The sequence below is a fragment of the Eschrichtius robustus genome, chromosome 16 (assembly GCF_028021215.1).
Source record: "Eschrichtius robustus isolate mEscRob2 chromosome 16, mEscRob2.pri, whole genome shotgun sequence".
Lineage (NCBI taxonomy): Eukaryota > Metazoa > Chordata > Mammalia > Artiodactyla > Eschrichtiidae > Eschrichtius > Eschrichtius robustus.
This window is the reverse complement of record NC_090839.1, coordinates 14,080,393-14,106,683: the sequence shown is the minus strand read 5'-3', so window position 1 is coordinate 14,106,683 and position 26,291 is coordinate 14,080,393. Positions and strand designations below refer to the sequence as shown.

The following is a 26,291-nucleotide window of genomic DNA, read 5'->3' as shown; positions in this document are numbered from 1 at the left end:
TCAAATCTGGCCCAGTTACCAGGGTCCATGCCCTTAGATGTGGCTCTAGAGGGTCTGGCCCATTGCCTCTATGCCCTCATCTCCTAGGATTCCTCCCTTCCCTCACTCCACCCCAGCCACACTGGCCTCCTCAGTGGTACTCAGCCCTGCCAGACACACGCCGACCTCAGGGCCTTTGAACACTTGGTTCCCTCTCTCTGAAATGTTCTTCCTCCCACGTGGCTTCCCCCCTCGCCTCCTTAAGATGCCACCTTCTCAGCAAGGACCTCCCTGACCATCCTGTAGAACTGCAGTACCTCCCACAGAGCCCACACAACACAAATCCTTTGCTATATTTTTTCCCATTAGTCTTTATCACCTCCTGGCAGGGCACAACTGTGCAGAATGCACTTTGCTCAACTCTAGGAAGCGGCACTTTCATGGTGGTCTGTGTGAATGATGCCCCTGGGTTGTGCAGTGCACAACCACACACAGCAGCTTGTGCGGCCATACAGCAGCCCTGCCATCAGACATACCACAAATGTTGCCTTATTCATTTGTTTATGACTATTTTGCTTGTTGCTGTATCCCAGTGCCTGGAACAGTGCCTGGCACATAGAAGACACTCAGTAAATATTTGTTGGATGGATGGATGAATTTCTGCCCTCCTCAACCATGCTGCGCCTTGACAGCTAAGTTGGGGAGTGAGGGAAGAGGAGTCCTGTGTCCTGATGGATGCCAGTGAGAACTTGACCCTCGGGACTGAAAGAAGCCCCACCCAGTGACCTCTTGCTCCTTCTTGGCTCCTCCAGCTGACAGTACGTTGAGTGCTCTGTCGCCATTTAAGAGGAAATTGATTTTGCTACTCAAAAGAATTGTTTGTTCTCTCCTACCCACCTCCCATTCTTTAGGTTTTCTGTTGGAGGAGGGGGGTGATAGGACACTTAACCTCTGTTCATCATACCATACTCTGTCAGTGTCTGTAAATTGTTTAGCCTTTCTGCAGACTGAAATCATGCCTGTATGGGCTCATGCCAAACGCCCTTGCTTTCCTGATACTCAACACAAAGAAACCTTTGGACTGCGAGATGGTGATGGTCCAGGCAGTCAGAGTTGCATCCTTGAGGGCTGAGTGGCATAGGGGGGAAAGGATGAGATTGGAGCAGACCATCCTGGAGACAAGTCCTAGTCCTGTTACTTAATAGATTGGGGATTCACGGAGTCAGACGTATCTGTAAAACAGGTACAATAACAATAACCTGCCTCACTGGGTTTTGGTTGGACATGATGACACAGTGCCATGAAGGCAGCCCAAGAGATCCGTTTTGGATATAAATCAGGTCTCTTCATTGTCCTTGCTTGAAACTGTTCCCTGGTTTCCAGGCTCACTTTGAACAAAGTTCAGACTCCTCCCGGTGGCCTAGAATCCCCCAAATTATCTGATTCTCCTGCCTGGCTCTCTCCTCCTTCTCCCACGTACTTACTCTGCTCACTCCACACTGGCCTTCTTTCTGCTCTTCAAACACACAAAGCTTGTTCCTGCCTCAGGGCCTTTGCACTGGCTGTTCCTTCTACCAAATCACCCCCACGGCTGGCTCCTTTGTTTCGTTTGGATCTTTGCTCAGATGTTGCCTCCTCAGACGGACCTTCCCTGACCACCCCATCTGTAGCAGCCCTCCCCAAAACACATATACACAGACATATTTAGTCTCTCTCTCCCCCTCTAGCACATCTTCAGGTTTCCTTTTCTTCAAAACGCTTGTCACGATTCAAAATGAAATGTATCTTAGTTTTTCATGGCCCTCCCCCTCCACTAGAATGTAAGCTCCATGTAGCAAGGGACTTTCAGTGTCTGAGACATGTCATAGTAGAAGACATTATAACAGTGGTCTAGAGTAGGAGTCAGCAAACTGCATCCTAACCATGGGCCAAATCTGGCCCGCCACCTATTTTTTTAAATAAAGTTTTACTGGCACACAGCCATGCTCATTCATTTACATATTGTCTATGGCTGCTTTCACTCTCCAGCAGCAAAGTTGAGTAGTTGTGACAGAGACCATATGGGCCACAGAGCCTAAAATATTTACTATCTGGCCCTTTATAGAAAAGTTCACCCACCTCTGCTCTAGAACATGGGCTCTGGAGCCAGACAGCTCAGGTTCAAAGCCTGCTCTACTCCCTAGCCATGTGACCTCAGGCAAGTCACTTTTCCTCCTTGTGCCTCAGTCCCTGCTTCTGTAGTGTGGGTGCAATAGCAGTAATACTTACTACATGGGGTCACTAGGGGAGGATTAAAAGAGTTAATATATGTGAAGCGCTTAGAACTGTGCTTCTTATATAGTAAACAGTTTTTGCAGAATAAATGAATAATAAATATAATTATAAATAATAATGAGTGAATGAATGTCTTTTAAAGAACTGCATCTTTAGAAGCATGTGGCTGGTTGGGTAAGAACGTCCTCTCTCTGGAAGGTATGGTGAAGTATCACTACCACTACAAATAGTAATAACAATAATAATAATAGTAAGCAGAGGACTCACAGCATTGATGAGGACATGTCCGTTGCTGGACAGAAGCAGGAGACACTTTGCTGGGTGGTGTCAAGCCCTGTTCTAAGCACTTGGTGTGAACTTCCAAAAATGCACTGGTCTCCCATGCCGTCAAATGCCCCTTGGTCCTGAATGGTGGCTCACGTTAGGGTGATCATCTCATCTGGGTCGTCTGGAACTTTCCCAGTTTTCACACTCAAGGTGCCAAGTCCCAGGAACCTCCTCAGTTCAGGCACGTAGGGACAGTTGGTCCCCCTGATACATGTTCACAGCTCCATTTATCTAGCTGTTTATTTTTTTGCCTTTAAATTTACGTCCTAGGAAAATGCTTTTAAAGCTGCCAGACACCTCCAGCTGAAAGAACATTTTTCAAAGGATAAAAAAAAAATCTAGGAGGCTGCATAGTTGCGTAAAACTTCAAAAGAGGACCCAGTTTAGACATCTTTGTTTATTCTCTTCAATTTGACTGTGATTTTATCATTTGTAGTCAGTTTGATTCTTTTGTAATTCAGTGATGACGGGATTTATCCTACAGTTTTTTTGGTAAAGTGCTTGTGAGTACAAATAGACCCGTTTGCTGAGCTTAGAAGATCTTTTCTATTTTCTGTGTTCTCCTCTGAAACTGCCAAAGAAGCCAAGTTTTTTTTTTTTTTTAACTTTACTGTTTAAACTTGTGAATCAACCTGTTTTTTCTTTACCACCATCATTTTCTTGTCTTCCTCTTTCAAACAAGCTAATCTGTTTTCCAGGAGTTTCCAAGTAATTAAACCCAATTAAAACCATTAAATTCTTTCTTTTAATGACAACTTTATTATTAAAAGCTAACTACAAGGAGGAGATTTAACTGGCAAAGCCCTCCATTGTGTGTTAATCCCTCCCTAACCTTTGGCTGACACTTCCAAGAGATAAACCCCACAGAATAGTGAGCCTGGTTTAATGAAGAGCTTTAATTAATACTTTTCTTCCTTGTGGCAGAGTAATTATTTGTTCAGCTTGTAAACAGCTACTTGGCAGTGATTTTTTTAAAGGCCCAGTCGGCTTGTATGGTGTGATGGCTTTGATTGGTTTTGTGTGTTTTTGGTTTTTTTTTTTTCTTTAAAAGAGAGGGGGAGAGGTCTCCATTCCAGAGTAGGTACAGAAGGGCATTGTCCCGAAGTTGGGGGCATCAGAGTAATCTACCCAGGAGAAAAGCCAGGCAAACGCAGGTGGGAAGTTGCCTATATTTGTGAACCGTCTCCAAATCAGGCAAGGCCGCCCTTTGCAGCAGAAATCTGCAAGCCCAGACAGGGTCCCCCCAAGACACAAGCCTGGCTTGTGGCGGTCTGGGCGCTGAAATGAGGAGGAAAAGGCCGGGATCACAAAATGCCAAACTGAGCTTCTACTCCGCGTCTCCCCTGATCTCCCCTTCAGGTGGCACCTGAGAAAGGGACAGCCCAGTGCAAGTGCTGGGTGTGGCCAGTGAGGCCCCAGAGAAGTCATTCTGTGAGTAAGGATGACAGACCCACCAGGCGTGCTTGCTGCCAGCCAGGCATCCATCTAAAGAGCTTTACGTACATCAGCTCACTTACTCTCCCCATAACTTTAGGAGGTAGATGCTATGGTTACCCACATGTACAGACCAGGAATTGGGCATAGCGACTTCTAGTATTCACTCACCTTCTAGTAAGAAGGACAGAGCCCGAGTTTGCAGACGGGTGTCTGGCTGCGGTGGTGGTTCTGAACAACTGGGTCACACTGCCCTTTGAGACAGAAGACTAGCACCTTCCACTCAGCTGGTTGGGAGATTTTGATTTTTTTTTTTTTTTTTTAGCCCGTCACTGATTTAGAAAGCTAGTTTCATTAATAAGGTTGCCCACTCTAGAATTACAAAGTTGAGTGACTAACACTAAGAACCAAGCCTTTCATTATTTTGTTTGTTTGTTTTTAAACACAACAGAAAGTGTATTCTTTTTTTTTTCTTTAATTATTTATTTATTTATTTTTGGCTGTGTTGGGTCCTCGTTTCTGTGCGAGGGCTTCCTCTAGTTGCGGCAGGCGGGGGCCACGCTTCATCGCGGTGCGCGGGCCTCTCACTATCGCGGCCTCTCTTGTTGCGGAGCACAGGCTCCAGACGCACAGGCTCAGTAGTTGTAGCTCACGGGCCTAGTTGCTCCACAGCATGTGGGATCTTCCCAGGCCAGGGCTCGAACCCGTGTCCCCTGCATTGGCAGGCAGATTCTCAACCACTGCGCCACCAGGGAAACCCCCTTTTCATTATTTTTAAAGGATTTAGAGCAGCGGGTCTCTACTGGGGGTACTTTGGCTTCCCAGGCACTTGTCTGGAGACATTTTTAGTTGTCACAACCGGGTAGGGGTGCTGCTGGCATCTAATGGGTAGAGGCCAGGGATGTCGCTAAATACCCTACAGTGGACAGTACAGCCCCAACAAAGAGCGATCTGGCTCAAAATGTCAACAGTGCCGAGGCTGACCAACCCTGATTTATAGAAGGCTCCAGTTTTTCATTCTAGAGACATTCTGTAAACACACAAAAGCAATGTTCATGCACCCACCTATCAGACTCCTAAAGAACTAGGCCAAGCTTTTTCTTTTAAAGTAATTAAGAGTTCCCTGGTGGTCTAGTGGTCTAGTGGTCTTTGGCGCTTTCACTGCTGTGGCCTGGGTTCAATCCCTGGTCAGGGAACTGAAATCCCACAAGCCATGCAGCTCGGCCAAAAAAAAAAGAAAAAGAAAGTAATTCATTAAGTAATTCTGTTAGTGAATTTGACTATTAACCATGCCACCAGTTTTTCAGAAACACATCTAAGGAGCTGAGTTCTCACCAGACTATTAGCCATTGATGAACTTGCGAGGGCATAAATATTTGAAGACCACATCCCAAATTCCCAAACATCTACCTCTGCTCATTATATACATTTCCTTAAGAAAATGCCTTATGAGGAGCACAGAGTAGTGTCAACTAATTTCATCATCCAAGAAGCTTTGAGCTGAGAGAAGTGTTTGGAAATCTCCGGATGCCTCTTTGGGGGCACCAAGACTTGCCTCCCCCTGGGAGCACTCAGAGATGCCTTGGGAGCAGGAAAGATAAGCAAACAGTCCGGGAGGGCTTACACCTGGGGCTGGATACGCTTAGAGACTAGAAGTGGGTTTAACGCACAGGATGTCAGAATACAAGCATCTCAGAGGAAAGTCTGTGGTCTGCCCCCTTCTCATCTCGAAAGACTGACCGTGGCATTCCCCCTGAGGCCCCCCTGGACAGGGTGAAAGAGACTACCCCTGGAGGCAGCCGACCTTTGATCCCCGTGAGAACAAGATAGTATTCAAATAGAGTTGCTTTTTTTGTTGTTTGGTTGTTGTTTTTCTGAAAATTACTTTCGGAAGCATTGCATTGGATAACATTAATGGATCTAGAGAGGCCCTGAAGTTGGTTACCAGGTTGGGTCTTCCCACAACTCACGCCTTTCTAACACATACGGTGACATCCTAAAAAGTTATGGGTTACTAGTAAGTCGGGGGTAGGGCGGTGGGGGGAAGGCTGGGGAGCCAAGAAAGGATTCAGAGCCCTTCAGGGCTGGCTAAAGCGATCTGATTTCCAATTTCAACCAAAGTGTCTGGTTCCCAAAGAACCATTCCTGGCTTGGGGGGCAGGGAGGGGGGCAGCTGAGAAGTGAGGGATTTACTGGGTAACTTTTGCTTTTCCATATCAAGACCAGGAAATGAGAGGCACAAATGCTCGGAGGCAATAAGGGGAGATCCTTCCCCAGCCCGTGGCCTCTCCTTTTATCCACTCAGAAGCCCAACAGTTATTAGAAAGGAAAGCCAGCCTGAGACCTGAGAAAAGAATCAGGGCTGAGTTTTGCATGGCAGCTGCCTGTCATTTTTCTCAACTTTGGAAGTGTAATTTAATTAAATGGATCTTTTATTTCATTAAAAGTAGACCTCAACAAGTTTTCTGGTTTGTTTTTTTTTAATTTATTTAATTTATTTATTTATTTTTGGCTGCCTTGGGTCTTCGTTGCTGCGTGCGGGCTTTCTCTAGTTGCTGAGAGCAGGGGCTGCTCTTCGTTGCGGTGCGCGGGCTTCTCATTGCAGTGGCTTCTTTTGTTGCAGAGCACGGGCTCTAGGTGCGCGGGCTTCACTAGTTATGGCACACAGGCTCAGTAGTTGTGGCTCACAGGCTCAGTAGTTGTGGCTCGCAGGCTCTAGAGCACAGGCTCAGTAGTTGTGGTGCAGGGGCTTAGTTGCTCCGAGGCATGTGGGATCTTCCCAGACCAGGGATGGAACCCACGTCTCCCGCATTGGCAGGCAGATTCTTAACCACTGTGCCACCAGGGAAGTCCCCTCAACAGTTTTAAATCAGGCATTTACCAAAAAAAAAAAAAATTCTGGTGGTAATCTGCCTTAAGCTTCTTTTCCCTAATAAAGTACTTTACGTTATTAGTTCCTGCAAAGTCATATTTCTTGAGTAAATGGATAAGATTTTGGTTTCTTAGGTAGCCCTGGGATAAATCCCAGCTCTGTCGCTTATTAGCAATGTGACCCTGGACAAGTCACCTCATTGCTTTGAATCTTGCTGAATCTGTAAAAGAGGGAAAAGATATTTTGAGGAGGAAGTGTGGTAATATACATAAAGCTTACACACGCTTATATATTCATTTTTTAAAATGCTTAACTGAGGGCTTCCCTGGTGGCGCAGTGGTTGAGAGTCTGCCTGCCAATGCAGGGGACGCGGGTTCGAGCCCTGGTCTGGGAAGATCCCACATGCCGCGGAGCGACTAGGCCCGTGAGCCACAATTACTGAGCCTGCGCGTCTGGAGCCTGTGCTCCGCAACAAGAGAGGCCGCGATAGTGAGAGGCCCGGGCACCGCGATGAAGAGTGGCCCCCGCTTGCCGCAATTAGAGAAAAGCCCTCGCACAGAAACGAAGACCCAACACAGCCATAAATAAATAAATAAATAAATAAATAAAATGAAAAATTAAAAAAAAATACTTAAACAAAACAAAAAAAAAAATTTTTTTTTTAAAATGCTTAACTGAGCATCTGCTATGTACTGGGCTGTGTTCTATGTCCAAGGGACATAGCAGTAGCTCTCATAGAGCTTCCCTTCTGATTGAGAGAGGAGCATCAAAAATCATAAGATTATTACAGATAATGATAAGTGCTATTAAAAACTGTAACAGTGTAATGAGATATAGCTTGAGTTAGAGGGTCAGCAGCCAGGTTACTTTAGGCGGAATGGTCAGACAAGGTCTTTCTGGTATTGAAAGTGGGAACTGAATGTTACAAAGGAGCCAGCGATGAAAGCGTCTGGGGAAAGGGAATTCCAGGCAGCGGGTACAGCAAGTGCAAAGGCCCTGAGGCAGTATCAAGTTTGGCAAGCTCAAGGAGCGGACATGTGCGTTGGAGTGGAAAAGTGAAGGATGTTGGCTTTATTCAGAGGGCCAGGGGAAGCTAGTGGGTTTTAAATGAGGAGGGACAGCTCTGATTTTTGTTTTAGAAGGAGCAATCTGGCTGCCATGTAGACAACAGCTTTGGAGGTGAGGGGAAGCTAGCTGTCTTTATATGTAACCCAGCACACAGATGTGCTTGTTTCCATCCTCAGTGATGATCTAAAGGCCCCTTGGGAATAAAGTAAAGACATGAGTTACAGTCTAGGCTCAGATAATTAGAAACGGGTTTTTTACAACAAGTGTCCAGCAAGAGATATGAAAGTTACATGGGATGCGGGACAATTTTTCATTTTTAATGACTGTCCTACCTCCCTGGCACCCTCTAGTGTGTGTTTTCCAACACCACCAAGCAATTAACTCAATTCTGACTCTATCTTCCTGAAGACAGCAGCACAGGTTAATCTCCCTAGTTAAGGGCTCAGTCCAACAAGACAGCCCCCACTTCAGATGCCAATTGAAAGTCCAGATTGTCACCTGTGCTTCCGACCAACTGGCTATAAATTGGAGGTTCCCATGACCCCCTCCTTAGGTTCATTTGCTAGAGCTCACAGAACTCAGAGAAACATTTACTTACACGGACTGACTAGTTTATTACAAGGGATATTATGAAGGATACAGATGAACAGCCAGACAAAGAAGTACATAAGGCAGGGTCCCGAAGGGTCCCCAGCACAGGAGCACCCACATGAAACTGGGGTGTGCCACCCTCCCAGCATGTGGATACATTTGCCACCCCAGAAGCTCTCCGAATCCATCTTTTGGGGTTTTATGGAGACTTCATTACATAAGCATGATTGATGAAATCATTAGCTGTTGGTGACTGAACTCTATCTCCAGCCTCTTTCACCTCCCTAGAGGGAGACCAGGGGGCGGGGCTGAAAGTTCCAACCATCTAATCACATGGTTGGTTTCCCTGGCAACCAGCCCCCATACTTAGCACTTTTTAAAAGTCACCATATTAACATAAACTCTGATGTTGAAAGGGGCTTGTTATGAATAACAAAAGACACTTCTTTTACTTTTATCACTCTTTATTTTTAAGTTGAAGTATGGTTGATTTACGATGTTATATTAGTTTCAGGTGTACAACATAGTGATTCAATATTTTTATAGATTACACGCCAAAGTTATTATAATATTATTGCCTATATCCCCTGTGCTGTCCATTACATACTTGTGTCTTACTTATTTTATAACTGGCAGTTTGTACCTCTTGATCCCCTTCACCTATTTCACCCATGCCCCACCCCACCACCCCTCTGGCTACCACTGGTTTTTCTCTGTATCTGTGAGTCTGTTTCTGTTTTGTTATGTTTGTTCATTTGTTTTGTCGTTTTGATTCCACATATAAGTAAAAACATACAGTATTTGTCTTTCTCAGTCTAGCTTATTTCACTAAGCAAAATATCCTCCAGGTCCATTCATATTGGACCTGGAGGATATTTTGAAATCATATTGAAATCATACCAAGATTTCGCATTTTTTATGGCTGAGTAATATTCCATTGTGTGTGTGTGTGTGTGTGTGTGTGTGTGTGTGTGTGTGTGTATCCATTCAACACATCTTTATCCATTCAACTGCCGATGGGCACTTAGCCTGCTTCCATATGTTGGCTGTTAGAAATTCTGAGGGCTTTAGGAGTTCTGTACCAGAAACAGGGACAAAAACCAAATATATATTTCTTATTATAAATCACAATATCAGACTGCCCCAAATATCACCTCCCCCCAATTATTATGACAACCAAAAATGTCCCCCAAACTTCCAAACTACTCTCTAGAAGGAGGTGCCACCTTTGCTGAGAACCACTGCTTTAAAACATGGTATATGAGATCATGCACCCAAAAGAGCAGCATTCTGTGATTTTTTCGTTGCATGCCGTGGTAGGTAGACAGATGGCCCCCAAAAGATGTCCAGGTCCTAGTCTCAAGAACCTGTGAATGTTACCTTATATGGCAAAAGAGACTTAGCAGGTGTGATTAATGTAATCACAGGGTCCTCATAAGAGGGAGGCAGGAGATGAGAGTGGATAGGAGGAGGTACGAGGTCAACAGTAAGTGGCTGTAGTGGAGAGACCAAAGCCGAGGAACACACGGTGGCCTCTAGAAGCTGACAAAGACAAGGAAACTGATTCTCCTTGAAACCTCCCAAAGGAACACCTTGATTTTAAACTTCTGATCTCTAGAACCGTAAGAGAATAAATTTGTGTTGTTTCAAGCCACTAAGTTTGTGGTAATTTGTTACAGCAGCCATGAGAAACTAATATACATGCTTATCTTCATGGTTAATGTCCAGTGATGGTGAGTGCAACAGGTTTGCCATCTACGGTCATAATGACAAGTTTCTTTCTAAACTGCACGCGTTTAAGTTTTTTTTTAAAAGTTGGGGGAGGGGTAGCTGAATTAAAGGAAAATACTAAGTTAACATAACACAGCTGCTCTCCAGCATGTGAAACTTGCAAAGGCGTTACAAGAATGGCCATGGTTTAGAAAATACCAGGTTAAACTATTGCATGGGAATTTCTAAGTGGGGAAAGTTTTCTGATGGAAGATTCTGGACTCTGCTGCTTTTTGCTAATAATACCTAAGCACCAGGAGCAAGTCACATCACATGCATTATCCTACAGCAGCCCTGGAAAGGACTCACTGCTTGTATTCAGGTGAGAAAACTGAGGGCCAGGGAGGGCGAACATCTCATCCAAGGTCATGTCCCTGGGGAATGACAGTCCCAGGATTTGAACCCAGGTCCTGCTGACTCCACAGTTGATGTGCTCAACCACTTTGCTTCATGGAGCTTCTTGCCTGTGGCCACTTTCATGCACACCTGGTGAATGGTGGGGGCAATCCGTGGTGGTCATTTGGGGGAAACCATTTCCTCCATTAGGATGATGCTTGTGTAAAGGAGAGACGGTGGCTCTAAGACCAGATAATAAGTCGGACCCTTCCCTGCACTTGACTTACATCACCTTGGGGTTCGGGGAGTAAGAGGAGCCATCAAAAGAGAAGACAGTCTTCCGAAGTGCTCCCTGGCAAGGCTCAATCATTGCTAAGATGTGTAGAAGCACTTGAACTTGCCCACGGCCGTTGCCAGTTGGAAGTACCTGTTTTTGTACAGACACCGGAAAGTTGTGAGCAGAGTCAAGAATCTTTTGATTATAAGCAACAGAAGCTCAATGCACATTGGTTTAAGCCAAAAAGGAAAATGTATAACCAAAATATCCAGAAGTAGACTTTGGGAACAGTGGGATCTGATCCCCCAATCATTTCATATGAATTTGTGTGCGTTGTCAGTAAGGCTCTGCCAGTTTGGTGACAGAGATGGCTGCCAGCATCCTCAAGTTTAGGTTCTCCCAGCTCAGCCACCTCAGGGGTAAGAAGGTGCCTCTTTCCCAATAGTTATAGCTGACATCCTAGGGCCAACTCTAGTTGGCTCCCATTGGCCACATGACCATCCCTGAACCAGTCACTATGATTCTAACCAGACCTAGGTTATGAGATCACCCTGGAAGGCCAATAATGGGTATTATTTTTACTAAAACATAGGAACTGCTAATTTACAGATATGAAGGTTCATTCCCGGAGAGGTTAGGTATCTCCACAGTATCATGCTGCCTCTTTTGTTAACCAGTTGGTGTTTTTTCAAAGTGTCTAATAAAGACACTGTGTTGGGGGCCCCCAAAACCACCCTCAGGCTTGATGAGTTGCTAGAAGGACTCAGAAGAGCTATTATACTCATGGTTACAGTTTTTTACGGTAAAAGGATACAGATTAAAATCAGCGAAGGGAAAGGCACATGGAATGAAGTCCAGGAAAAACCTGGTCCAACCTTCCAGGTGTCCTCTCCCAATGGAGCACAGACAGTCCAGTTAATTCTCCCAGCACTGAGGTGTGATAGTTCGTGCCAAGTGTTGTCAACCAGGGAAGCTCACCTGAGCCTTGGTTTCCAGGGTGTTACTGGGTCAGTGATACAGGCATGCGGCATCTGCATGGCAGACCCCAGCGCCTCAGAACAAAAGCAGGCAGTCACCATAAATCACATTGTTCGCATAAACTATCTGATCAACTGGTATTCCTTGACCCAAGGGCTCAGAGGTCATCCACCAGGAGCCAGCCAAGGACCAGTCTTGAAGTCAGACCTTTCTTAGGAATATGCAGAGTTTGAGCAACCCAGGCCTGCTGAGTTAACCCTCTCCTGCACAGACAGCCTCCAAATCTTCACAGCAGGGATCCCCAAAGGAAACCAGCTCAAGTGGAGACCACCAGGTACTATAGAAGCTACTGCATCTAGATATTCCAGGGGGCAGCACACCTCTTCTTTCCAGTCACGTGGCTGAGCCACGAAGTCAGGCACTTCCTCAGAGCAAAGAAGCATCATGGCATAACCAGAGGATAATGGAATCTGGAGTCAGATCAGACCTGAATTCCAGCATCCCCCCACCCTTACACACACACACACACACACACACACACACACACACTCCAACAAAAATAGAACACACACACACACTCCAACAAAAATAGAAGTTCATCATTACTGCATATGATGTACTCTGATATTTTGTCATCTGTTCTAGAGATTGGCAAACTTTTTCTATGAAAGTATGATAAATATTTTAGGCTTTAGGCTAGGCTCTGTAGCAACCATCAACTCTGCCATTGTAGCACAAAAGCAGCCATAAACATTAAGTGAACAAAAAGGCATGGCTGTGTTCCAATAAAACTTTATTGACAAAAACAGGCAGTTTACTGACCCCTGGATTCTCTTGTATTTTTTTCTATTCTTTTTTTCTTTTTTAATGCTGGACATTTAAAGTAAATGTTCACTAACAGGTTTATAACCTAGACTTTGAAAAGCTCATTTAATCTTTGTAACAACCCTATGAGTTAAGTAACCCCATTTTACAAATGAGAAACTGGGGCACATGGACATTAGGTAACTTGTACAAGGTCATCTAGTTGGTAAGAGGTGGAATTGGACTTGAACATAAGCAGTCTGGCTCAGAGCCCACACTGTTAACCTACTGTAAAGCACTCAATAAAGATTGGCTATTATTATCCAACCAGCTGTGAAAAAAAACAAAAGACCACAGTCATATAAGTTGATTTCAAGATGGATTTGGGGTGAGCCTTTCTTCTGTTCAAAGGGTTGTGATGCTGAATAAATAGTGTGTGGATCTCACTTCTGAATTAAACATGGTAGAATTAAATGTTGAATTAAACCATCTGCTACAAAAGCGTTACGTGCTTAAAATAGAAAACTTGGAAAATTCAGCAAAGGAAATTCTTTATTGGACAAATAGAGTTGTGATTCATTAAAAACAACTCTTCGGTTAAAAACTTGGACTCCTTTTGAAATGAAAATGGTTGCTTCCTAATCCACAGGGATTGGGAAGTAGACCTCTTAAGAATATGGCTTAAATTGGAGAGCTTGTGTATTTGGGAGTGATGGAGGCACTTGACAGAAAACAATTGCCATCATCTAAATTAATGCAAAGTTGATTCAGATTTGAAACCTCCAGGAATCCACATGCCGTTTTCTTCATTCAGGTTTGTTTGACATCAGATTAATTTCGTTTTAGGAAAGACTTACCCTCTCCCCTCCATCCAGGAAATACAGCCATACGTCACAAAATAACTTACTGATCTACAAGGCAGATCTCAGAGCGGCCCATATGGTGAATGTCCTCACCATCCTCCTCTAATTAAGAGAACCTCACCAAGAATGCGTGATAATTAGGTTACAGAGCTGCATCCAGGTCTACAGCATCTGTCTCGGGGGCGGGTTCCATTGCTCAAAGCATCCTCATCAGCCTCCTAAATGAATGCGTGCATAGCCCACCTCGCCACCATCAAAACTGAACCCTGACAAATCTGTACAACATTAGAGCACATTGAAAAAATCTGCAGCACCTTATTCTGATTTGTACCTTCACGGGGAGAGAGCCACCCACAAACTCTTGAGTCAGACAAAGATGACATTCCATCCTCCCGAACCCCACCAGCTCCCAGCACAGTCCTTTCGACAGACAATTTACGAATCGAAGCCTGTTTTGGAAAAACTCCCCTCTTCTCAGTTCTCCATTCTGGTTTAAATGGATTGTTTTTTTAAGCACAATCTGTTTCTGCTGTTGCTTGTTTAGGAAATTAACCACTGATTTTTTTTTAATCCAAAGATTATGTAGTGATTAAGAAAATGGTTTTCATGTGAGATGGTACTTTCATAAAGCACATCTTTAATAAAGTACCGTCTGATTTAGGGTGTTCCTGCTGGGTTTACAGAAGCAGGTTCTTTGCTTAAGGGGGTGAGGAAGTGGACTGGGGGATTTTGACAATAACCAACGCTTGGGGAGTGCCTGCTGCATACCGGGCCCTGGGCTAGGGGTTTACACGTGTGCTGCCTCATTTAGTCCTCCCTGCAGTGTTAGCCTGTAGCCTTTTATTAGCTGAAGAACATGGCATGAAGGCTCCCATGTTTTAGGCTTTCTTTGACTGGGAGATGTGCTGGGTCAGATAGGGCGTCCTCCCGCTCCAAGCTGCACAGGGTAACTTAAGCCAACAGACCAGGGTGGTGTGTTTATAGAGCATATTAGGGGCGCATTCAGCGGGCAGCATGAGATGAAACCCATGTCTGTCATCCTGTCCTCCCTCTAGCTGTCTTTCACATTAATTAATGCTGAGCCTCCACTATTTTTTTTTTTTCTTCGTTTCTCAGTCTTTACAACCCTGAAAAAACATTTTCTCCTTGGATAGAGTGGTCTGGCCCAGAGTAACACTTTGTGTTACTTAACCCCTGGGACAGTTGTGCTTTTCATGGGCTATTCCAGACTTTTCCACCCCAGCACAACTAGTTTTTATCAAGTGTCTTGAAAAGAGGTCCCCCCTACATAGTTCAAAACAATCTAATAGGCAGCATGTAAGCAGATTTTAGGAAAAGCTGAAATAAGAGAATGCTTAGAGAATAGATGGGTATTCTGAAGGTTCTCCTCAGAAACTTTTGGGTGTCTTTAAGTTTTTGTTTCAATTTTTAATTATACAAGAAATGTTTGAATCCCTTCTCTTTAAAAAAACATTTAGAATTTACTGGATAATACTAAAGTTCACTTTGATCATCTCCTCGAACTCCTCTGTCTCCTCCTCTCTGCTTTCCACAAGTAATTGCTGTTCTGACTCTGGGTATATCCTTGCAGATATTTACAAATATATAAGTGCCCATGGAAAATATGTAGTAACATTGTATATGTTTCTAATAAATGGTAATAACATGCAGTATATAACTTTCAGAAAACTGTTGCTTTCACTCAATATATATTTTTTTTTTTTGATGTGTCCTTGGTAATACATGGAGGTCTGGTTCATTTCTTCCCATTGAGTTTAGTTTTCCATTGTATGAATATTCTACATTTTATTTCTCTAATTTCCTTTGGCTGGGCAGCTAAATTGTTTCTGAACTTTTGCTATTTACAGACAGTTCTGTAATGAACATCTTTTTACATGTCCCTTGTTCACATGTATGGGTCTTTCTCCAGTTTAATATTTACTGTAGGGTAATATTACTTGAGTATGTTTCCTTTTATTTATTTTTTTTTTTTTAATTTTTATTTATTTATTTATTTATTTATTTTTGGCTGTGTTGGGTCTTCGTTTCTGTGTGAGGGCTTTCTCTAGTTGCGGCAAGTGGGGGCCACTCCTCATCGCAGTGCGCGGGCCTCTCACTGTTGCGGCCTCTCTTGTTGCGGAGCACAGGCTCCAGACGCGCAGGCTCAATAGGTGTGGCTCACGGGCCTAGTTGCTCCGCGGCATGTGGGATCTTCCCAGACCAGAACTCGAACCCGTGTCCCCTGCATCGGCAGGCAGATTCTCAACCACTGCGCCACCAAGGAAGCCCCTGTTTCCTTTTATTTTTAATTTAGTTTTCTTTTAATCCAAGAAATATATGCATAGAGTTTAAAACCCATAGAGCTCTCCAAAGGAAAGAATTACGAAAAACAGCAGTCCCTAGCGACTTTCCCCGAACCCCACCCTGTCTGTCTGCGCAGAGGCAACAACTCTCAACTCTTGCTGATTCTTTGGGTCTTCACCTCCAAATTTCTAAGTAACCTGCTTCTGTGACCACATCTTGATTTTTTTGTTTTTCTGTTTTAGGCATGGTCTCTGGCTTCCCAAACTGGAAGTTAAGACTTTAGCTCTCTTTTCTCACCCTTGCCTTTATCACACACATGCAGACTTTCTCTTCACATCCTCCCAATATCAGTAAGTCATAATTTCAGCTTTATCGATAGAGAGGATTTGGCTTCTTCTAACTATGCAAATACTTGTCATAGGTAAGCCATTTTGTCTACAATAATTACTTTTCCTGTTTTGTGTGCTGACATGGGACTTGACATTTTTCTGAATAAATCCATTCAGAGGATAAGTCTGGATGGCCCCTTCTTCTTGCTTCCTGTCTAGTACATGGAGGGCTGGGCACAGGTGGTTAGGTATACAAACAGCCTCGCCAAGAAAGAATGTGCAATCCTGCAGAGGTGAAATAGTTTGGGTATGAGTAATGTGTGGAAACACCCCTAAACCCTTTTGCCAGGTCACACAACGATTCCCTGCTTGGCCCTGAAAAGTTTGTTTTCCCCATTTTCTCTTCGTTATTCATGGAGCGCTCTACCCTGCGACTTCCAGCCAGGATCCAGAGTGCTAAGCTTTGGCTGTTGGGGCCCTAATGAGATGTTTCACCTAATGGCTGCGTTCCTGGGCTTGATTCTTCACAGTTGTGTGTGTGAAGCTGAGATCACCAGCTACGGGTTTTTTCCTTTTTTTTTTTTTTAAGGGTCAAGAAGGGTTTATGTCATTCATTATTTATTTTTATAATAGAAGTAATGCAGCCTCCCAGTAAAAAAATTCAATGGGGAAAAGAAGTGTATGGAGTGACAGGTCAAGGCCCCCTTTACTCCTCTCCCAGTCCCGGCCCCTCCAACGCCTCCTCTGAAGCAGTACTGCTCTGGAACCAGATTACTTGGCTTCAGATCCCAGCACTCGCTAGCTGTGTGGCCTTGAGCAAGTTACTTGATGAGCCTCAGTGCTCTCATCTATGAAATAGGAAAATACTAGTGCTCACCTCAAAGAGTGTTGTGGAGATTAAATGATTTAATACTTAGAGAGTGGCACAGAGAAAGCACTTAATAGATATCAACCAGGAATATTACTAAGTGTTGTCTCTCCTTTTAGACCAGTGGTTCTTAACCTTGACTGCACATTGAAATCAAGTGGGAAGCTTTAAACTTTTCTGGTGCCTGGATCCCACCCTCAGCCATTCTGATTTTATTGATCAGGGGTATGGCCTGAGCATCAGGATTTTTAAATGCTCCTCAGACCATCACAGTGTGCAGCCCAGGTTGAGAACCATTATGTGCCATATGCTCCATATTTTCCACGTGTATCAGTTGGAATAGGTGAGGTTATGCTGCAGTAACAAACATCCCCCAAATCTCATCTACTTTTTTTTTTAACTGGAGTATAATTGCTTTACAATCTCATCTACTTCTTATTTACAGTACGTGTCCATTGTGGTCTGTTGCAGCTCTGACTCTCATCATCTTTACTCTGGAACCCAAGCTAACCGAGTAGCTTTTATCTGGAACATTTAACCTTGTGAAGTGGGAAGAGAGCATGGTGAACCATGCACTAGCTCTTAAAGCTTCCAAGCAGAAGCAAAACATAACTTCTGCTCACATTTCATTGGCCAAAGCAAGTCATATGGTCACATCTGAGTTCAACAGGGAGCATCTGTATCAGGGGCCAGCAGCCTTCTTCTGCAGGGGGCCAGATAGTCAGTATTTTAGGATCTGTAAGGATCTGTAACAACTACTTACCTCTGCCTTCAAAGCACAAAAGCAACCGTAGACAATACACTGTCCAAAAATGTAAAAATCACTCTCAGCTCGTGAGCCATTCAAAAACAGGCAGCAGGCCAGATCTGGCCCTCAGGCCGTAGTTTGCCAGCCCCGGGTGTATATCATCTTCCTACGGGGAGAAGCTTTTCAGGAAGGGACCCCAAATATGGGTAAAGAGTAAGGCAGTCTACATGCTATGTATATAGAAAAGAGAAGGAGAGACAGAGACAGAGGGAGAGAGAATGGACCCTTTTATTGTACACTGTGTTTTACACACTATACTGTGATACAGCTTGCCTTTGTTCCTTAATACTATTTTTCTGGATGATTCTTTCATGTCAGGAGTTCTAGCATTACTCCATTTTTTTAATGGCTGCCTCATTTTCTCGGGTATGGATGTACTACAGTGATTTCTTTGTTTGGTTTGGTTTGGCTGCATTGGGTCTTCGTTGCTGCACGTGGGCTTTCTCTAGTTGCAGAGAGCGGGGGCTACTCTTCAATGCAGTGTGTGGGCTTCTCATTACGGGGGCTTCTCTTGTTGCAGAGCCCGGGCTCTAGGCGCATGGGCTTCAGTAGTTGTGGCACACGGGCTCAGTAGTTGTGGCCCGCAGGCTCAGTAGTTGTGGCACATGGGCTTAGTTGCTCTGCAACATGTGGGATCTTCCTGGACCAGGGATCGAACCTGGGTCCCCTACCTTGGCAGGCGGATTCTCAACCACTGCACCACCAGGGAAGTCCCCTATGGTGGGTTTTGTTTATATGTTTGTTTTCGTAGTTAATCCTCTTTTGTTAGATAAAAGTGTTTTTTTAAATAGCCGGAGGAGGAGGGCTATAGCCATAGAGCGATTGTTGTAAGGAGAGAACCAACATCCCAGCTCTCCCAGTAGTTTATACATAGTTTATACTGCTTTCCCTGAAATCTCTCAGGCCTCCCTGGAAACACACATTCTCCAAGAGGCTCTCCTTTCCTACAGCCATTTCTGGTCCTTGCAACACTGAACAGCTGCCATTCCAGGGGCATATTTGTGGGGGGAGATTTAAACACTGACGAGGGTAGATAGAAATGATGAAAAAGTAGAAGTGAAATCTCAGAAGCTGTGCAACATTATCACCCTGACCCCACCCGGAGACACATCTTAGGCCGTGTGCTAGGCACGCAGATGAGGACAGACCGGATCCGCCATTCAGGGGTGGGCCTGGAGGAGAGGAGGCTGAGACGACAGTGACTCCACTTACTTGCGCTTTTCTCTGCTTCTTCCTAACAGGACACCACGGCGTCCGTGCGCATCGGCCTCATGATGGAAGAAATGATCTTCAACCTCGCAGATACACATCTGTTCTTCAATGACCTGGAGGTTTGGAATTGCTTGATTGCTCATTTCATTCCATAGTCGCTGTATTTAATCACCTGCATCTGGTTTGGCGGCAGAGACACTGCCTTTTCTTTTTCCTTTTTCGTTTGGAGGCTAGAAACTTTTGCTCACAACCCCCAAGAAGGCACAAAACTGTGGCCAGCCATGGCTTATTGGAAACACACTTGACCGGATTCTCTCCCCACCTTCCCTCTCTACGGTTAATGGGCTTTTCTCTCTGCTCTAGTGGTGATGTCCACTGGCAGTTTTACTAATCCAATCAAGACTGCGTAGTTTCTTCCTCCTGAAATTTGCTATTTAATAAAGTTTATTAAGGCAAATTAGTACAGATCCTCCTGGGTCAGGAATAATTAGCAGTGGGCCAGGATGGAAGCTTTTAAAAACAATTTACATTCTCCTGAAAACATGTTTTACAAAGAGAGAGAGAGAGAGAGTGAGCAGTGGGGCCGCGCGGATTTAAAGTATCTGCTCCTGTGCCCCTAAGCAAGTAGCAAGGGAGATAGGAAAAAGGAGAGCAGCTTCAGAAATAAATTTAATTCGTTTGTTTATACCCAGCCTGTGTCAGAAAGATTGGGGAAGAATTTCAAATAGAAAACATATTTAAAATAGAGCTACTAAAGCAAAGGCAAAGGAATTGAAAGCCATGTAATGAGTAAGGGTGAGGCATTGTACCAGAAAAAATCTGGCTCAGGCTAACTACAGCAGTTGAGTCTCTCTGAGCTTCCTGGTAGACAAAGCAAGGAGGGAAATGCAGTGCACTACTTACCCCTAATGAAAGAGCAAGCAGCTTTCTTTCTCCAAGGTGAGGGAAGTTTTTTTGGTTGATAAGAGGATTAATGTGGGAATCTTCTAGCTTTGTAAATTATATTCTCGTTATTGGTTTAACAGATTGAAAAATAAAGGCAACCTAAAATAAAACTGCATGTAAAAGAACAATTCTATTTATCCTAGTAGGAATATTTTTTTCTTAGAATCTGGAAAATCCCTGGGTACTCAACTGTGAAGTAGTAATATAAAGGCTATAAATTCCAAATCTGTCCTGGCCAACTGAGAGCATTACTCATTTATCATCAGGAAAGGATACAGAGTTTCCTTCCCAGTCTGCAGTCCTAGAGTCCAGAAAGGGAAATCCTTGCTGAAATGATCGATCTTGTGTTCCGTCCAGTCTCGGCAAGCCGTTTGGGCCTCAGTCCTCCCATCTATGAAATGAGATTGATGCTCTCTGCCCAACATCTTTTTCAAAGAGAGGATTGAGATAGAAACTTGCTGAGGAAGAGGACTTCCCTGGTGGTCCAGTGGGTAAGACTCCATGCTCCCAATGCAGGGGGCCGGGGTTCAATCCCTAGTCAGGGAACTAGATCCTGCATGCATGCGGCAACCAAGAGTCTGCATGCCGCAACTAAGGCCCGGCACAGCCTAAATAAATAACTAAATTAAAAAAAAAAAAAAAAAAAACTTGCTGAGAAAGAAAGAGAGCTTTGGAGTAGTGGAGAATGCCAGTAGCATCGAGGCCCAAAACTATCTCTTTAGCCAAAAGCAATGTGCAAGCTCCCTTTACAAAGTCCTCTTATGTCTTGGGGGGAAAAAAGAGAGAGAGAACTTAAAATTAAATTTTTAAATTAAAAAAAAAATGGCAATTGAATTCAGCAAGTATTATGGAGCCTAATGTAGTAAAGACTCAGCTGATTGCACATAGCAAAACCCAACTTGCTTTAGCAAAAAATGGAAATTATTGGCCCTTGTAGCTGAAAAGTCCAGGGTAGATGTAGTTTTTCCCTGTCTCCTGCTTAGAATGTCACTTTTGTGCGAGGAGGGACCACGTCTGTCTGATTCACCCTAAATCCCCAGGGACCAGGCAGTAAACAACCAAACAAATCCATAAACAAGCATGCTTGTGGTAGTGAAAAGGATGTGAAGAAAATAAAGCAATCAGATGTGATAGTGAGTGTTGGGGGTGAGGGAGTAGGGTAGGGGAACAGCATTCTCGAGGGGGTCAGGGAAGCCATCTCGAGGACGTGGCGCTTGAGCCAAGGCCTGAATGACGACAGGAGCCAGCCAGGTGGAGACCAAGGGAGGTGGGATCAGCAGGTGCAAAGGCCCTGAGGTGAGAACTAGTGTGACGTCATCAAGGATCGGCAAGAAGGACAGGTGAGTGCAGTGAGTGAGTGAAAGCAAGGGGGCAGCTGGGAGGGATGAGTCTGGAGAGGGAGGCATGAGCCAGACACGAGCCATAGACATCAGAGTTGGGCAACCATGGGGTGAGGGAGCATGAAACGGGAAGAGCCACATGACCTGATTTATGTTTTAAAATGACCACTCTGGCTGCTGCATGGAGATCAGGCAGTAGGACGGGAAAGGTGGAGACAGGGGGACCAGCAAAGAGATACTTCCAAGCAAAAGACGAAAAATGGGTTGGATCAAGATGGGAAGAAGACGTGGGCCCCGGGAGAATGGCAGGAAAGCTGAGAGGCCTTGCTGACGGGTTGGATGTGGGGGGTGAGAGGAGAGAGGAGTCAAGAGGGGCTCCTGGGCTTGGCCTGACCTGGGTGATGGTGCTGTTCTCTGTGATGGGCAGCACAGGGAAGATGGGAGAATCCATCCTTCTGCTGTGGGCACATGAGGTCAGAGATGTCTGGGACACCCCAGTGAAACACCAAATCGACAGGCAGATACGCGAGTTTGAAGCTCTCACGCAGTGAAGGTGGTAGACACATAGTAAGCACTTTGTCCGTCTTGGTTGAACCTGAGGCTCAGAGCCAGGTATTTTTTGGACTGCTGTGTGTTCTAGCCCATGTCTTCAGAACCTTGCCCCATCTGCTGTTCCTCGCTGACCCCAAAGTCAAAGTCGCACCTCTTGGAAAAGGATCTTAATTACCAGCTGGAGCTACTCAGTAAAAACAAGCCAGTTTGTTTTTACTCTCTACCTTTTTTTCCAAAATGTCCCCAGTGCCAGAAGCCCCGAGGGCACCTCAGCAGAATTGAAACCGTGTTATACGATGCAGAAGTTAAGACACAAGTGAAAACATATTGCTTGCTGGTGCAGGGAGCCCCCGTCAAAATCTGAAGGGCAGCCCGGTGGAGCTCCCCAGGGAGGCCCTTCGGGGCTGGAGCCTGGCTCCTGCATGGATGGTCAGATGATGGGGTTTAGGGAACAAAGTCAGATCCCTTTCTGCTCTGAGCCTGCAGTGCCATCTCTAAATAAGGAGATCAGCTCCCACAAGCAGCAGCGATTTATGGAGAGTTTAGCATTCACCAGGCCCTGCTCTAAGTGCTGTGGATTCAGTGGCAAAAAAACAAAAACCGAAAAAACAACACAGCAAGATTCCCCCACCCTGGAGGCATTGACCTTCCAGTTGGGGAAGCAGACCATAAACAATTGAATATAAAATGTCAGATAAAGTGTTCCAAAGAGAGACCAGCAGAGCCGGAGGAGCTGGTCCCAGGGACTATTTTACTTGGTATAACCAGGTAAGGCTTCTGTGACATTGGAGCAGAGACCTGAAGGAGGTAAGGGAGAGGACCATGTGGGCATCTAGGCAGAGTGTGTGCCAGACAGAGAAAACAGCAGTGCAGAGCCCCTGGGGCGTGGTCAGAGTTGGCAAGTTCCAGGAACAGGAAGGATTGCCCAGTGCAGCTAGAGCAAAAGAGCAGGAAGGACTGTGGAGGGCAGTTTGGGGGAGGGGAGACAGATCACCTGGGGCCTCTGGGCCATCATAAGGCTCTGGGTAACATTCTAACAGTGACCAGAAGCTATTGGAGGATTTAGAGCAGGGGAGCAACGTGACCTGACACACCGTTCAGAGGCTCCCTCTGGCTGCCGGGTGGAGAACAGACCAAAGGGGGCAATGGTGGAAGCAGGTGTTTGCATTAGATCGGTTCCCGGACTGAAAGGTGCAAGTGCTCATGGGGCAGGGATTCCATGAGGAGGACTGGTCAGAGACAAAGTAGGTGCCAAGTTCAGCTGTATCTCAGGACTTTAGGGATACGTGTCCAGAGTTTAGGGCAAGTGTCTGCTAATCAGTTCAGTCTGCCTTTGAGTCCTGGCTCCACCATCTCCTGGCTGTGTGACCTGTGCAAGTCACTCCACCTCCTTGAACCTCAGTTTCCTCATCTGTTAAATGGGTAGAAGAAAAGCCCCTAACTTCCAGGGTCGTCAGGATGATGGGAGATACACGGAAGCAGTCAGCAGAGAGCCTGGCACACGGTACATGCCCAAGAGATGGGCCTCCCCACCAGAGGGCTGCATGTGCCACTGGGACTGTGCAAGGGGGGTTTACATGGTACAGGGGCAAATTGTTTAAATCATTATATGTTTATTGTATGATGAGCTAGAAAAGGTAACTAGGTTGCCCAATCCCCAATTTTACCATAATTCAGTAACAATACATGTAATGCAGAGATAGGGCAAAGATTATGACAGTGGTGAACAACCTGGCCCTAAATGACAGCCAGTTGCTGGAGTTTGGGCATAAATATTGACAATTACCCGGCCAACTTGCCTTTGTGCGAGAGCTACTTCTTTCGCAGTAAAATCCAGGGCAGAGGACCCTCATCTGAAATGTCAGCTGGGTTGTGGAGCAAGGGTGGAGGTTTGATTGAAATTCACACACCTGCCGCTTGGGAGCTCATGAAAGCATCCTCGGGCTCACTGAACTGCGCATGTGCCACTGCCCAAGCCAGGCCGGACCCGGCTGAGTGGAGGTGCCCGGGAGCACAGTCCTCTTGGGTTTGATTTCGGGGCTCAGTGTGCAGCGGGGGAGGCGATGCCATCCGTCCTCGTGGCCCCTGCGTGAAGAGGTGAGTGGGGGAAAGCAGGGCAGATTCAGGCGAGGGACAGCCCCGTCCTCGCTTTCCCGTCTTCCCTCGTTCTCGGAGAGCGGGCTCTCCATGTCTGCAACCTCATTATCGTCAAGTGGGGGAGGGTGAGTTTGGAAATGGGAGGGAAGTGTGGGTTATCACACGAAGGGGAAGAACTGTTGGCTCCTAGCAGTCGGGGCCAGGGATGGCACATAACCCAGCACTTTGTACAGCCTTGTACAGCGAGGAATGATGCCACGCAAAATGCCGGGGGCACCCCGTTGAGAAACGCTGCACCAAGCCCTTGAGAGCAGTCAATCAGCTGCACCATATTTATGGATCACCTAGCGTACAGCACAATCCAGGCTTCATGTAACTTGCTTTTACTTGGAACAAATTTTTTTTGTTGTTAAGCTTACAGTTTTTCTCTTATTAGCGTTTTAGGGGGAAAATGACTAACACGTTATGCCAGTGATTTCATAGGTGATATTGCTTAGGATGAAACTAAGGTTTTATTCTTTGTTTGTTTGTTTGTTTTATTGAAGTATAGTTGATTCACAATGTTGTGTTAGTTTCTGGCCTACAGCAAAGTGATTCGGTTATACAGATATATTTTTTCATACTCTTTTCCAATATGGTCTATTACAGGATATTGAATATAGTTCCCTGTGCTATACATAAATCCTTGTTGTTTAATTTTTGTATAGTGGTGTGTATCTGTTAATCCCAAACTCCTAATTTATCCCCCCGTTTCCCCTTTGGTGACTATATGTTTGTTTTCTATCAATATGTCTGTGAGTCTGTTTTTCTTTTGTCAGTAAGTTCATTTGTGTCATATTTTAGATTCCACGTATAAGTGGTATCATATGGTATTTGTCTTTCAGTGTCTGACTTACTTCACTTAGTGTGATAATCTCTAGGTCCACCCATGTTGCTGCACCATGTCATTATTTCATTCTTTTTTATGGCTGAGTAGTATTCCATTGTATATATGTACCACATCATCTTTATCCATTCATCTGTTGATGGACACTTAGGTTGCTTCCATGTCTTGGCTGTTGTAAATAGTGCTGCAGTGAACATTGGGGTGCATGTGTCTTTTCACATTAAGAGTTTTCTCCGATGCATGCTCAGGAGTGGGATTGCTGGATCATATGGCAACTCAATTTTTAGTTTTTTTGTTTTTTTGGTTTTTTTTTTTAAAGATTGATTGATTGATTGATTGATTGCTATGTTGGGTCTTCGTTTCTGTGCTAGGGCTTTCTCTAGTTGCGGCAAGCGGGGGCCACTCTTCATTGCGGTGCGCAGGCCTCTCACTATCGTGGCCTCTCTTGTTGCGGAGCACAGGCTCCAGATGCGCAGGCTCAGTAGTTGTGGCTCACGGGCCCAGTTGCTCCGCGGCATGTGGGATCTTCCCAGACCAGGGCGCGAACCCGTGTCCCCTGCATTAGCAGGCAGATTCTCAACCACTGCGCCACCAGGGAAGCCCCAATTTTTAGCTTTTTAAGGAACCTCCATACTGTTCTCCATCGTGGCTGCACCAATTTACATTCCCACCAACAGCGTAGGAGGGTTCCCTTTTCTCCACACCCTCTCCACCATTTGTTATTTGTAGTCTCTTTAATGATGGCCACTCTGACCAGTGTGAGGTGATACCTCACTGTAGTTTATGTTTCCCTAATAATTAGAAGCTACGGTTTTAAACGTTTAAAAAGGAAAGTTGATTGAAAGGGGTATGATAGGGTGCATCACAAATAGTAGTGGTGAACATTGTTTGAGAAATTGTCTCAGTGATATCAATTATGTTTCAGTAATTTAAATCTCTGTGTGGTAGAAAATGTATCTCTTACGGAAGGTCACAGTCAAAACCACTTGAAAGCCAATGCTCTAGAGCCCTAGGGATGTCTGTGTTCTATTCTGCACTGTCCAGTACAGTAACCACTGGCCACATGTGGTTATTGAGCACTTGAAATATGGCTAGTGCGACCGAGGCACTGAATTTTTAATTGTGTTTAATTTTAAATAATTTTAATGTAATTAGCCACATGTGGCTGGTGGCTGTCATATTGGACAGAACATTTACCTCATTGTACTCATTGTAGAAAGTTCTATGAGACAGTGAAGCTCTGGAACCCTAAATTTGTAAGACATGACCTACATTTTCAGTTAGGATGGTGATGATAATAATAATAATAGTAACAGTAATCACAGCTGACATTTACTGAGTACTTACTAGGTACCAGGCACTGTTTTGTGCAGTTTA

At 44.9% G+C, this 26,291-nt stretch overlaps 1 protein-coding gene across 2 annotated transcripts in view; it reads left to right on the top strand.

Moving 5' to 3' along the window:
* The window catches only part of EYA2 (EYA transcriptional coactivator and phosphatase 2), a 179,049-nt gene that overhangs the window by 123,039 nt on the left and 29,719 nt on the right, over positions 1-26,291 (top strand). For both annotated transcript variants that reach the window (XM_068565671.1, XM_068565670.1), the window contains exon 9: positions 19,124-19,213. In XM_068565671.1, coding sequence (XP_068421772.1) covers positions 19,124-19,213 — 90 coding nt within the window. The remainder of the gene's footprint in view (positions 1-19,123; positions 19,214-26,291) is intronic.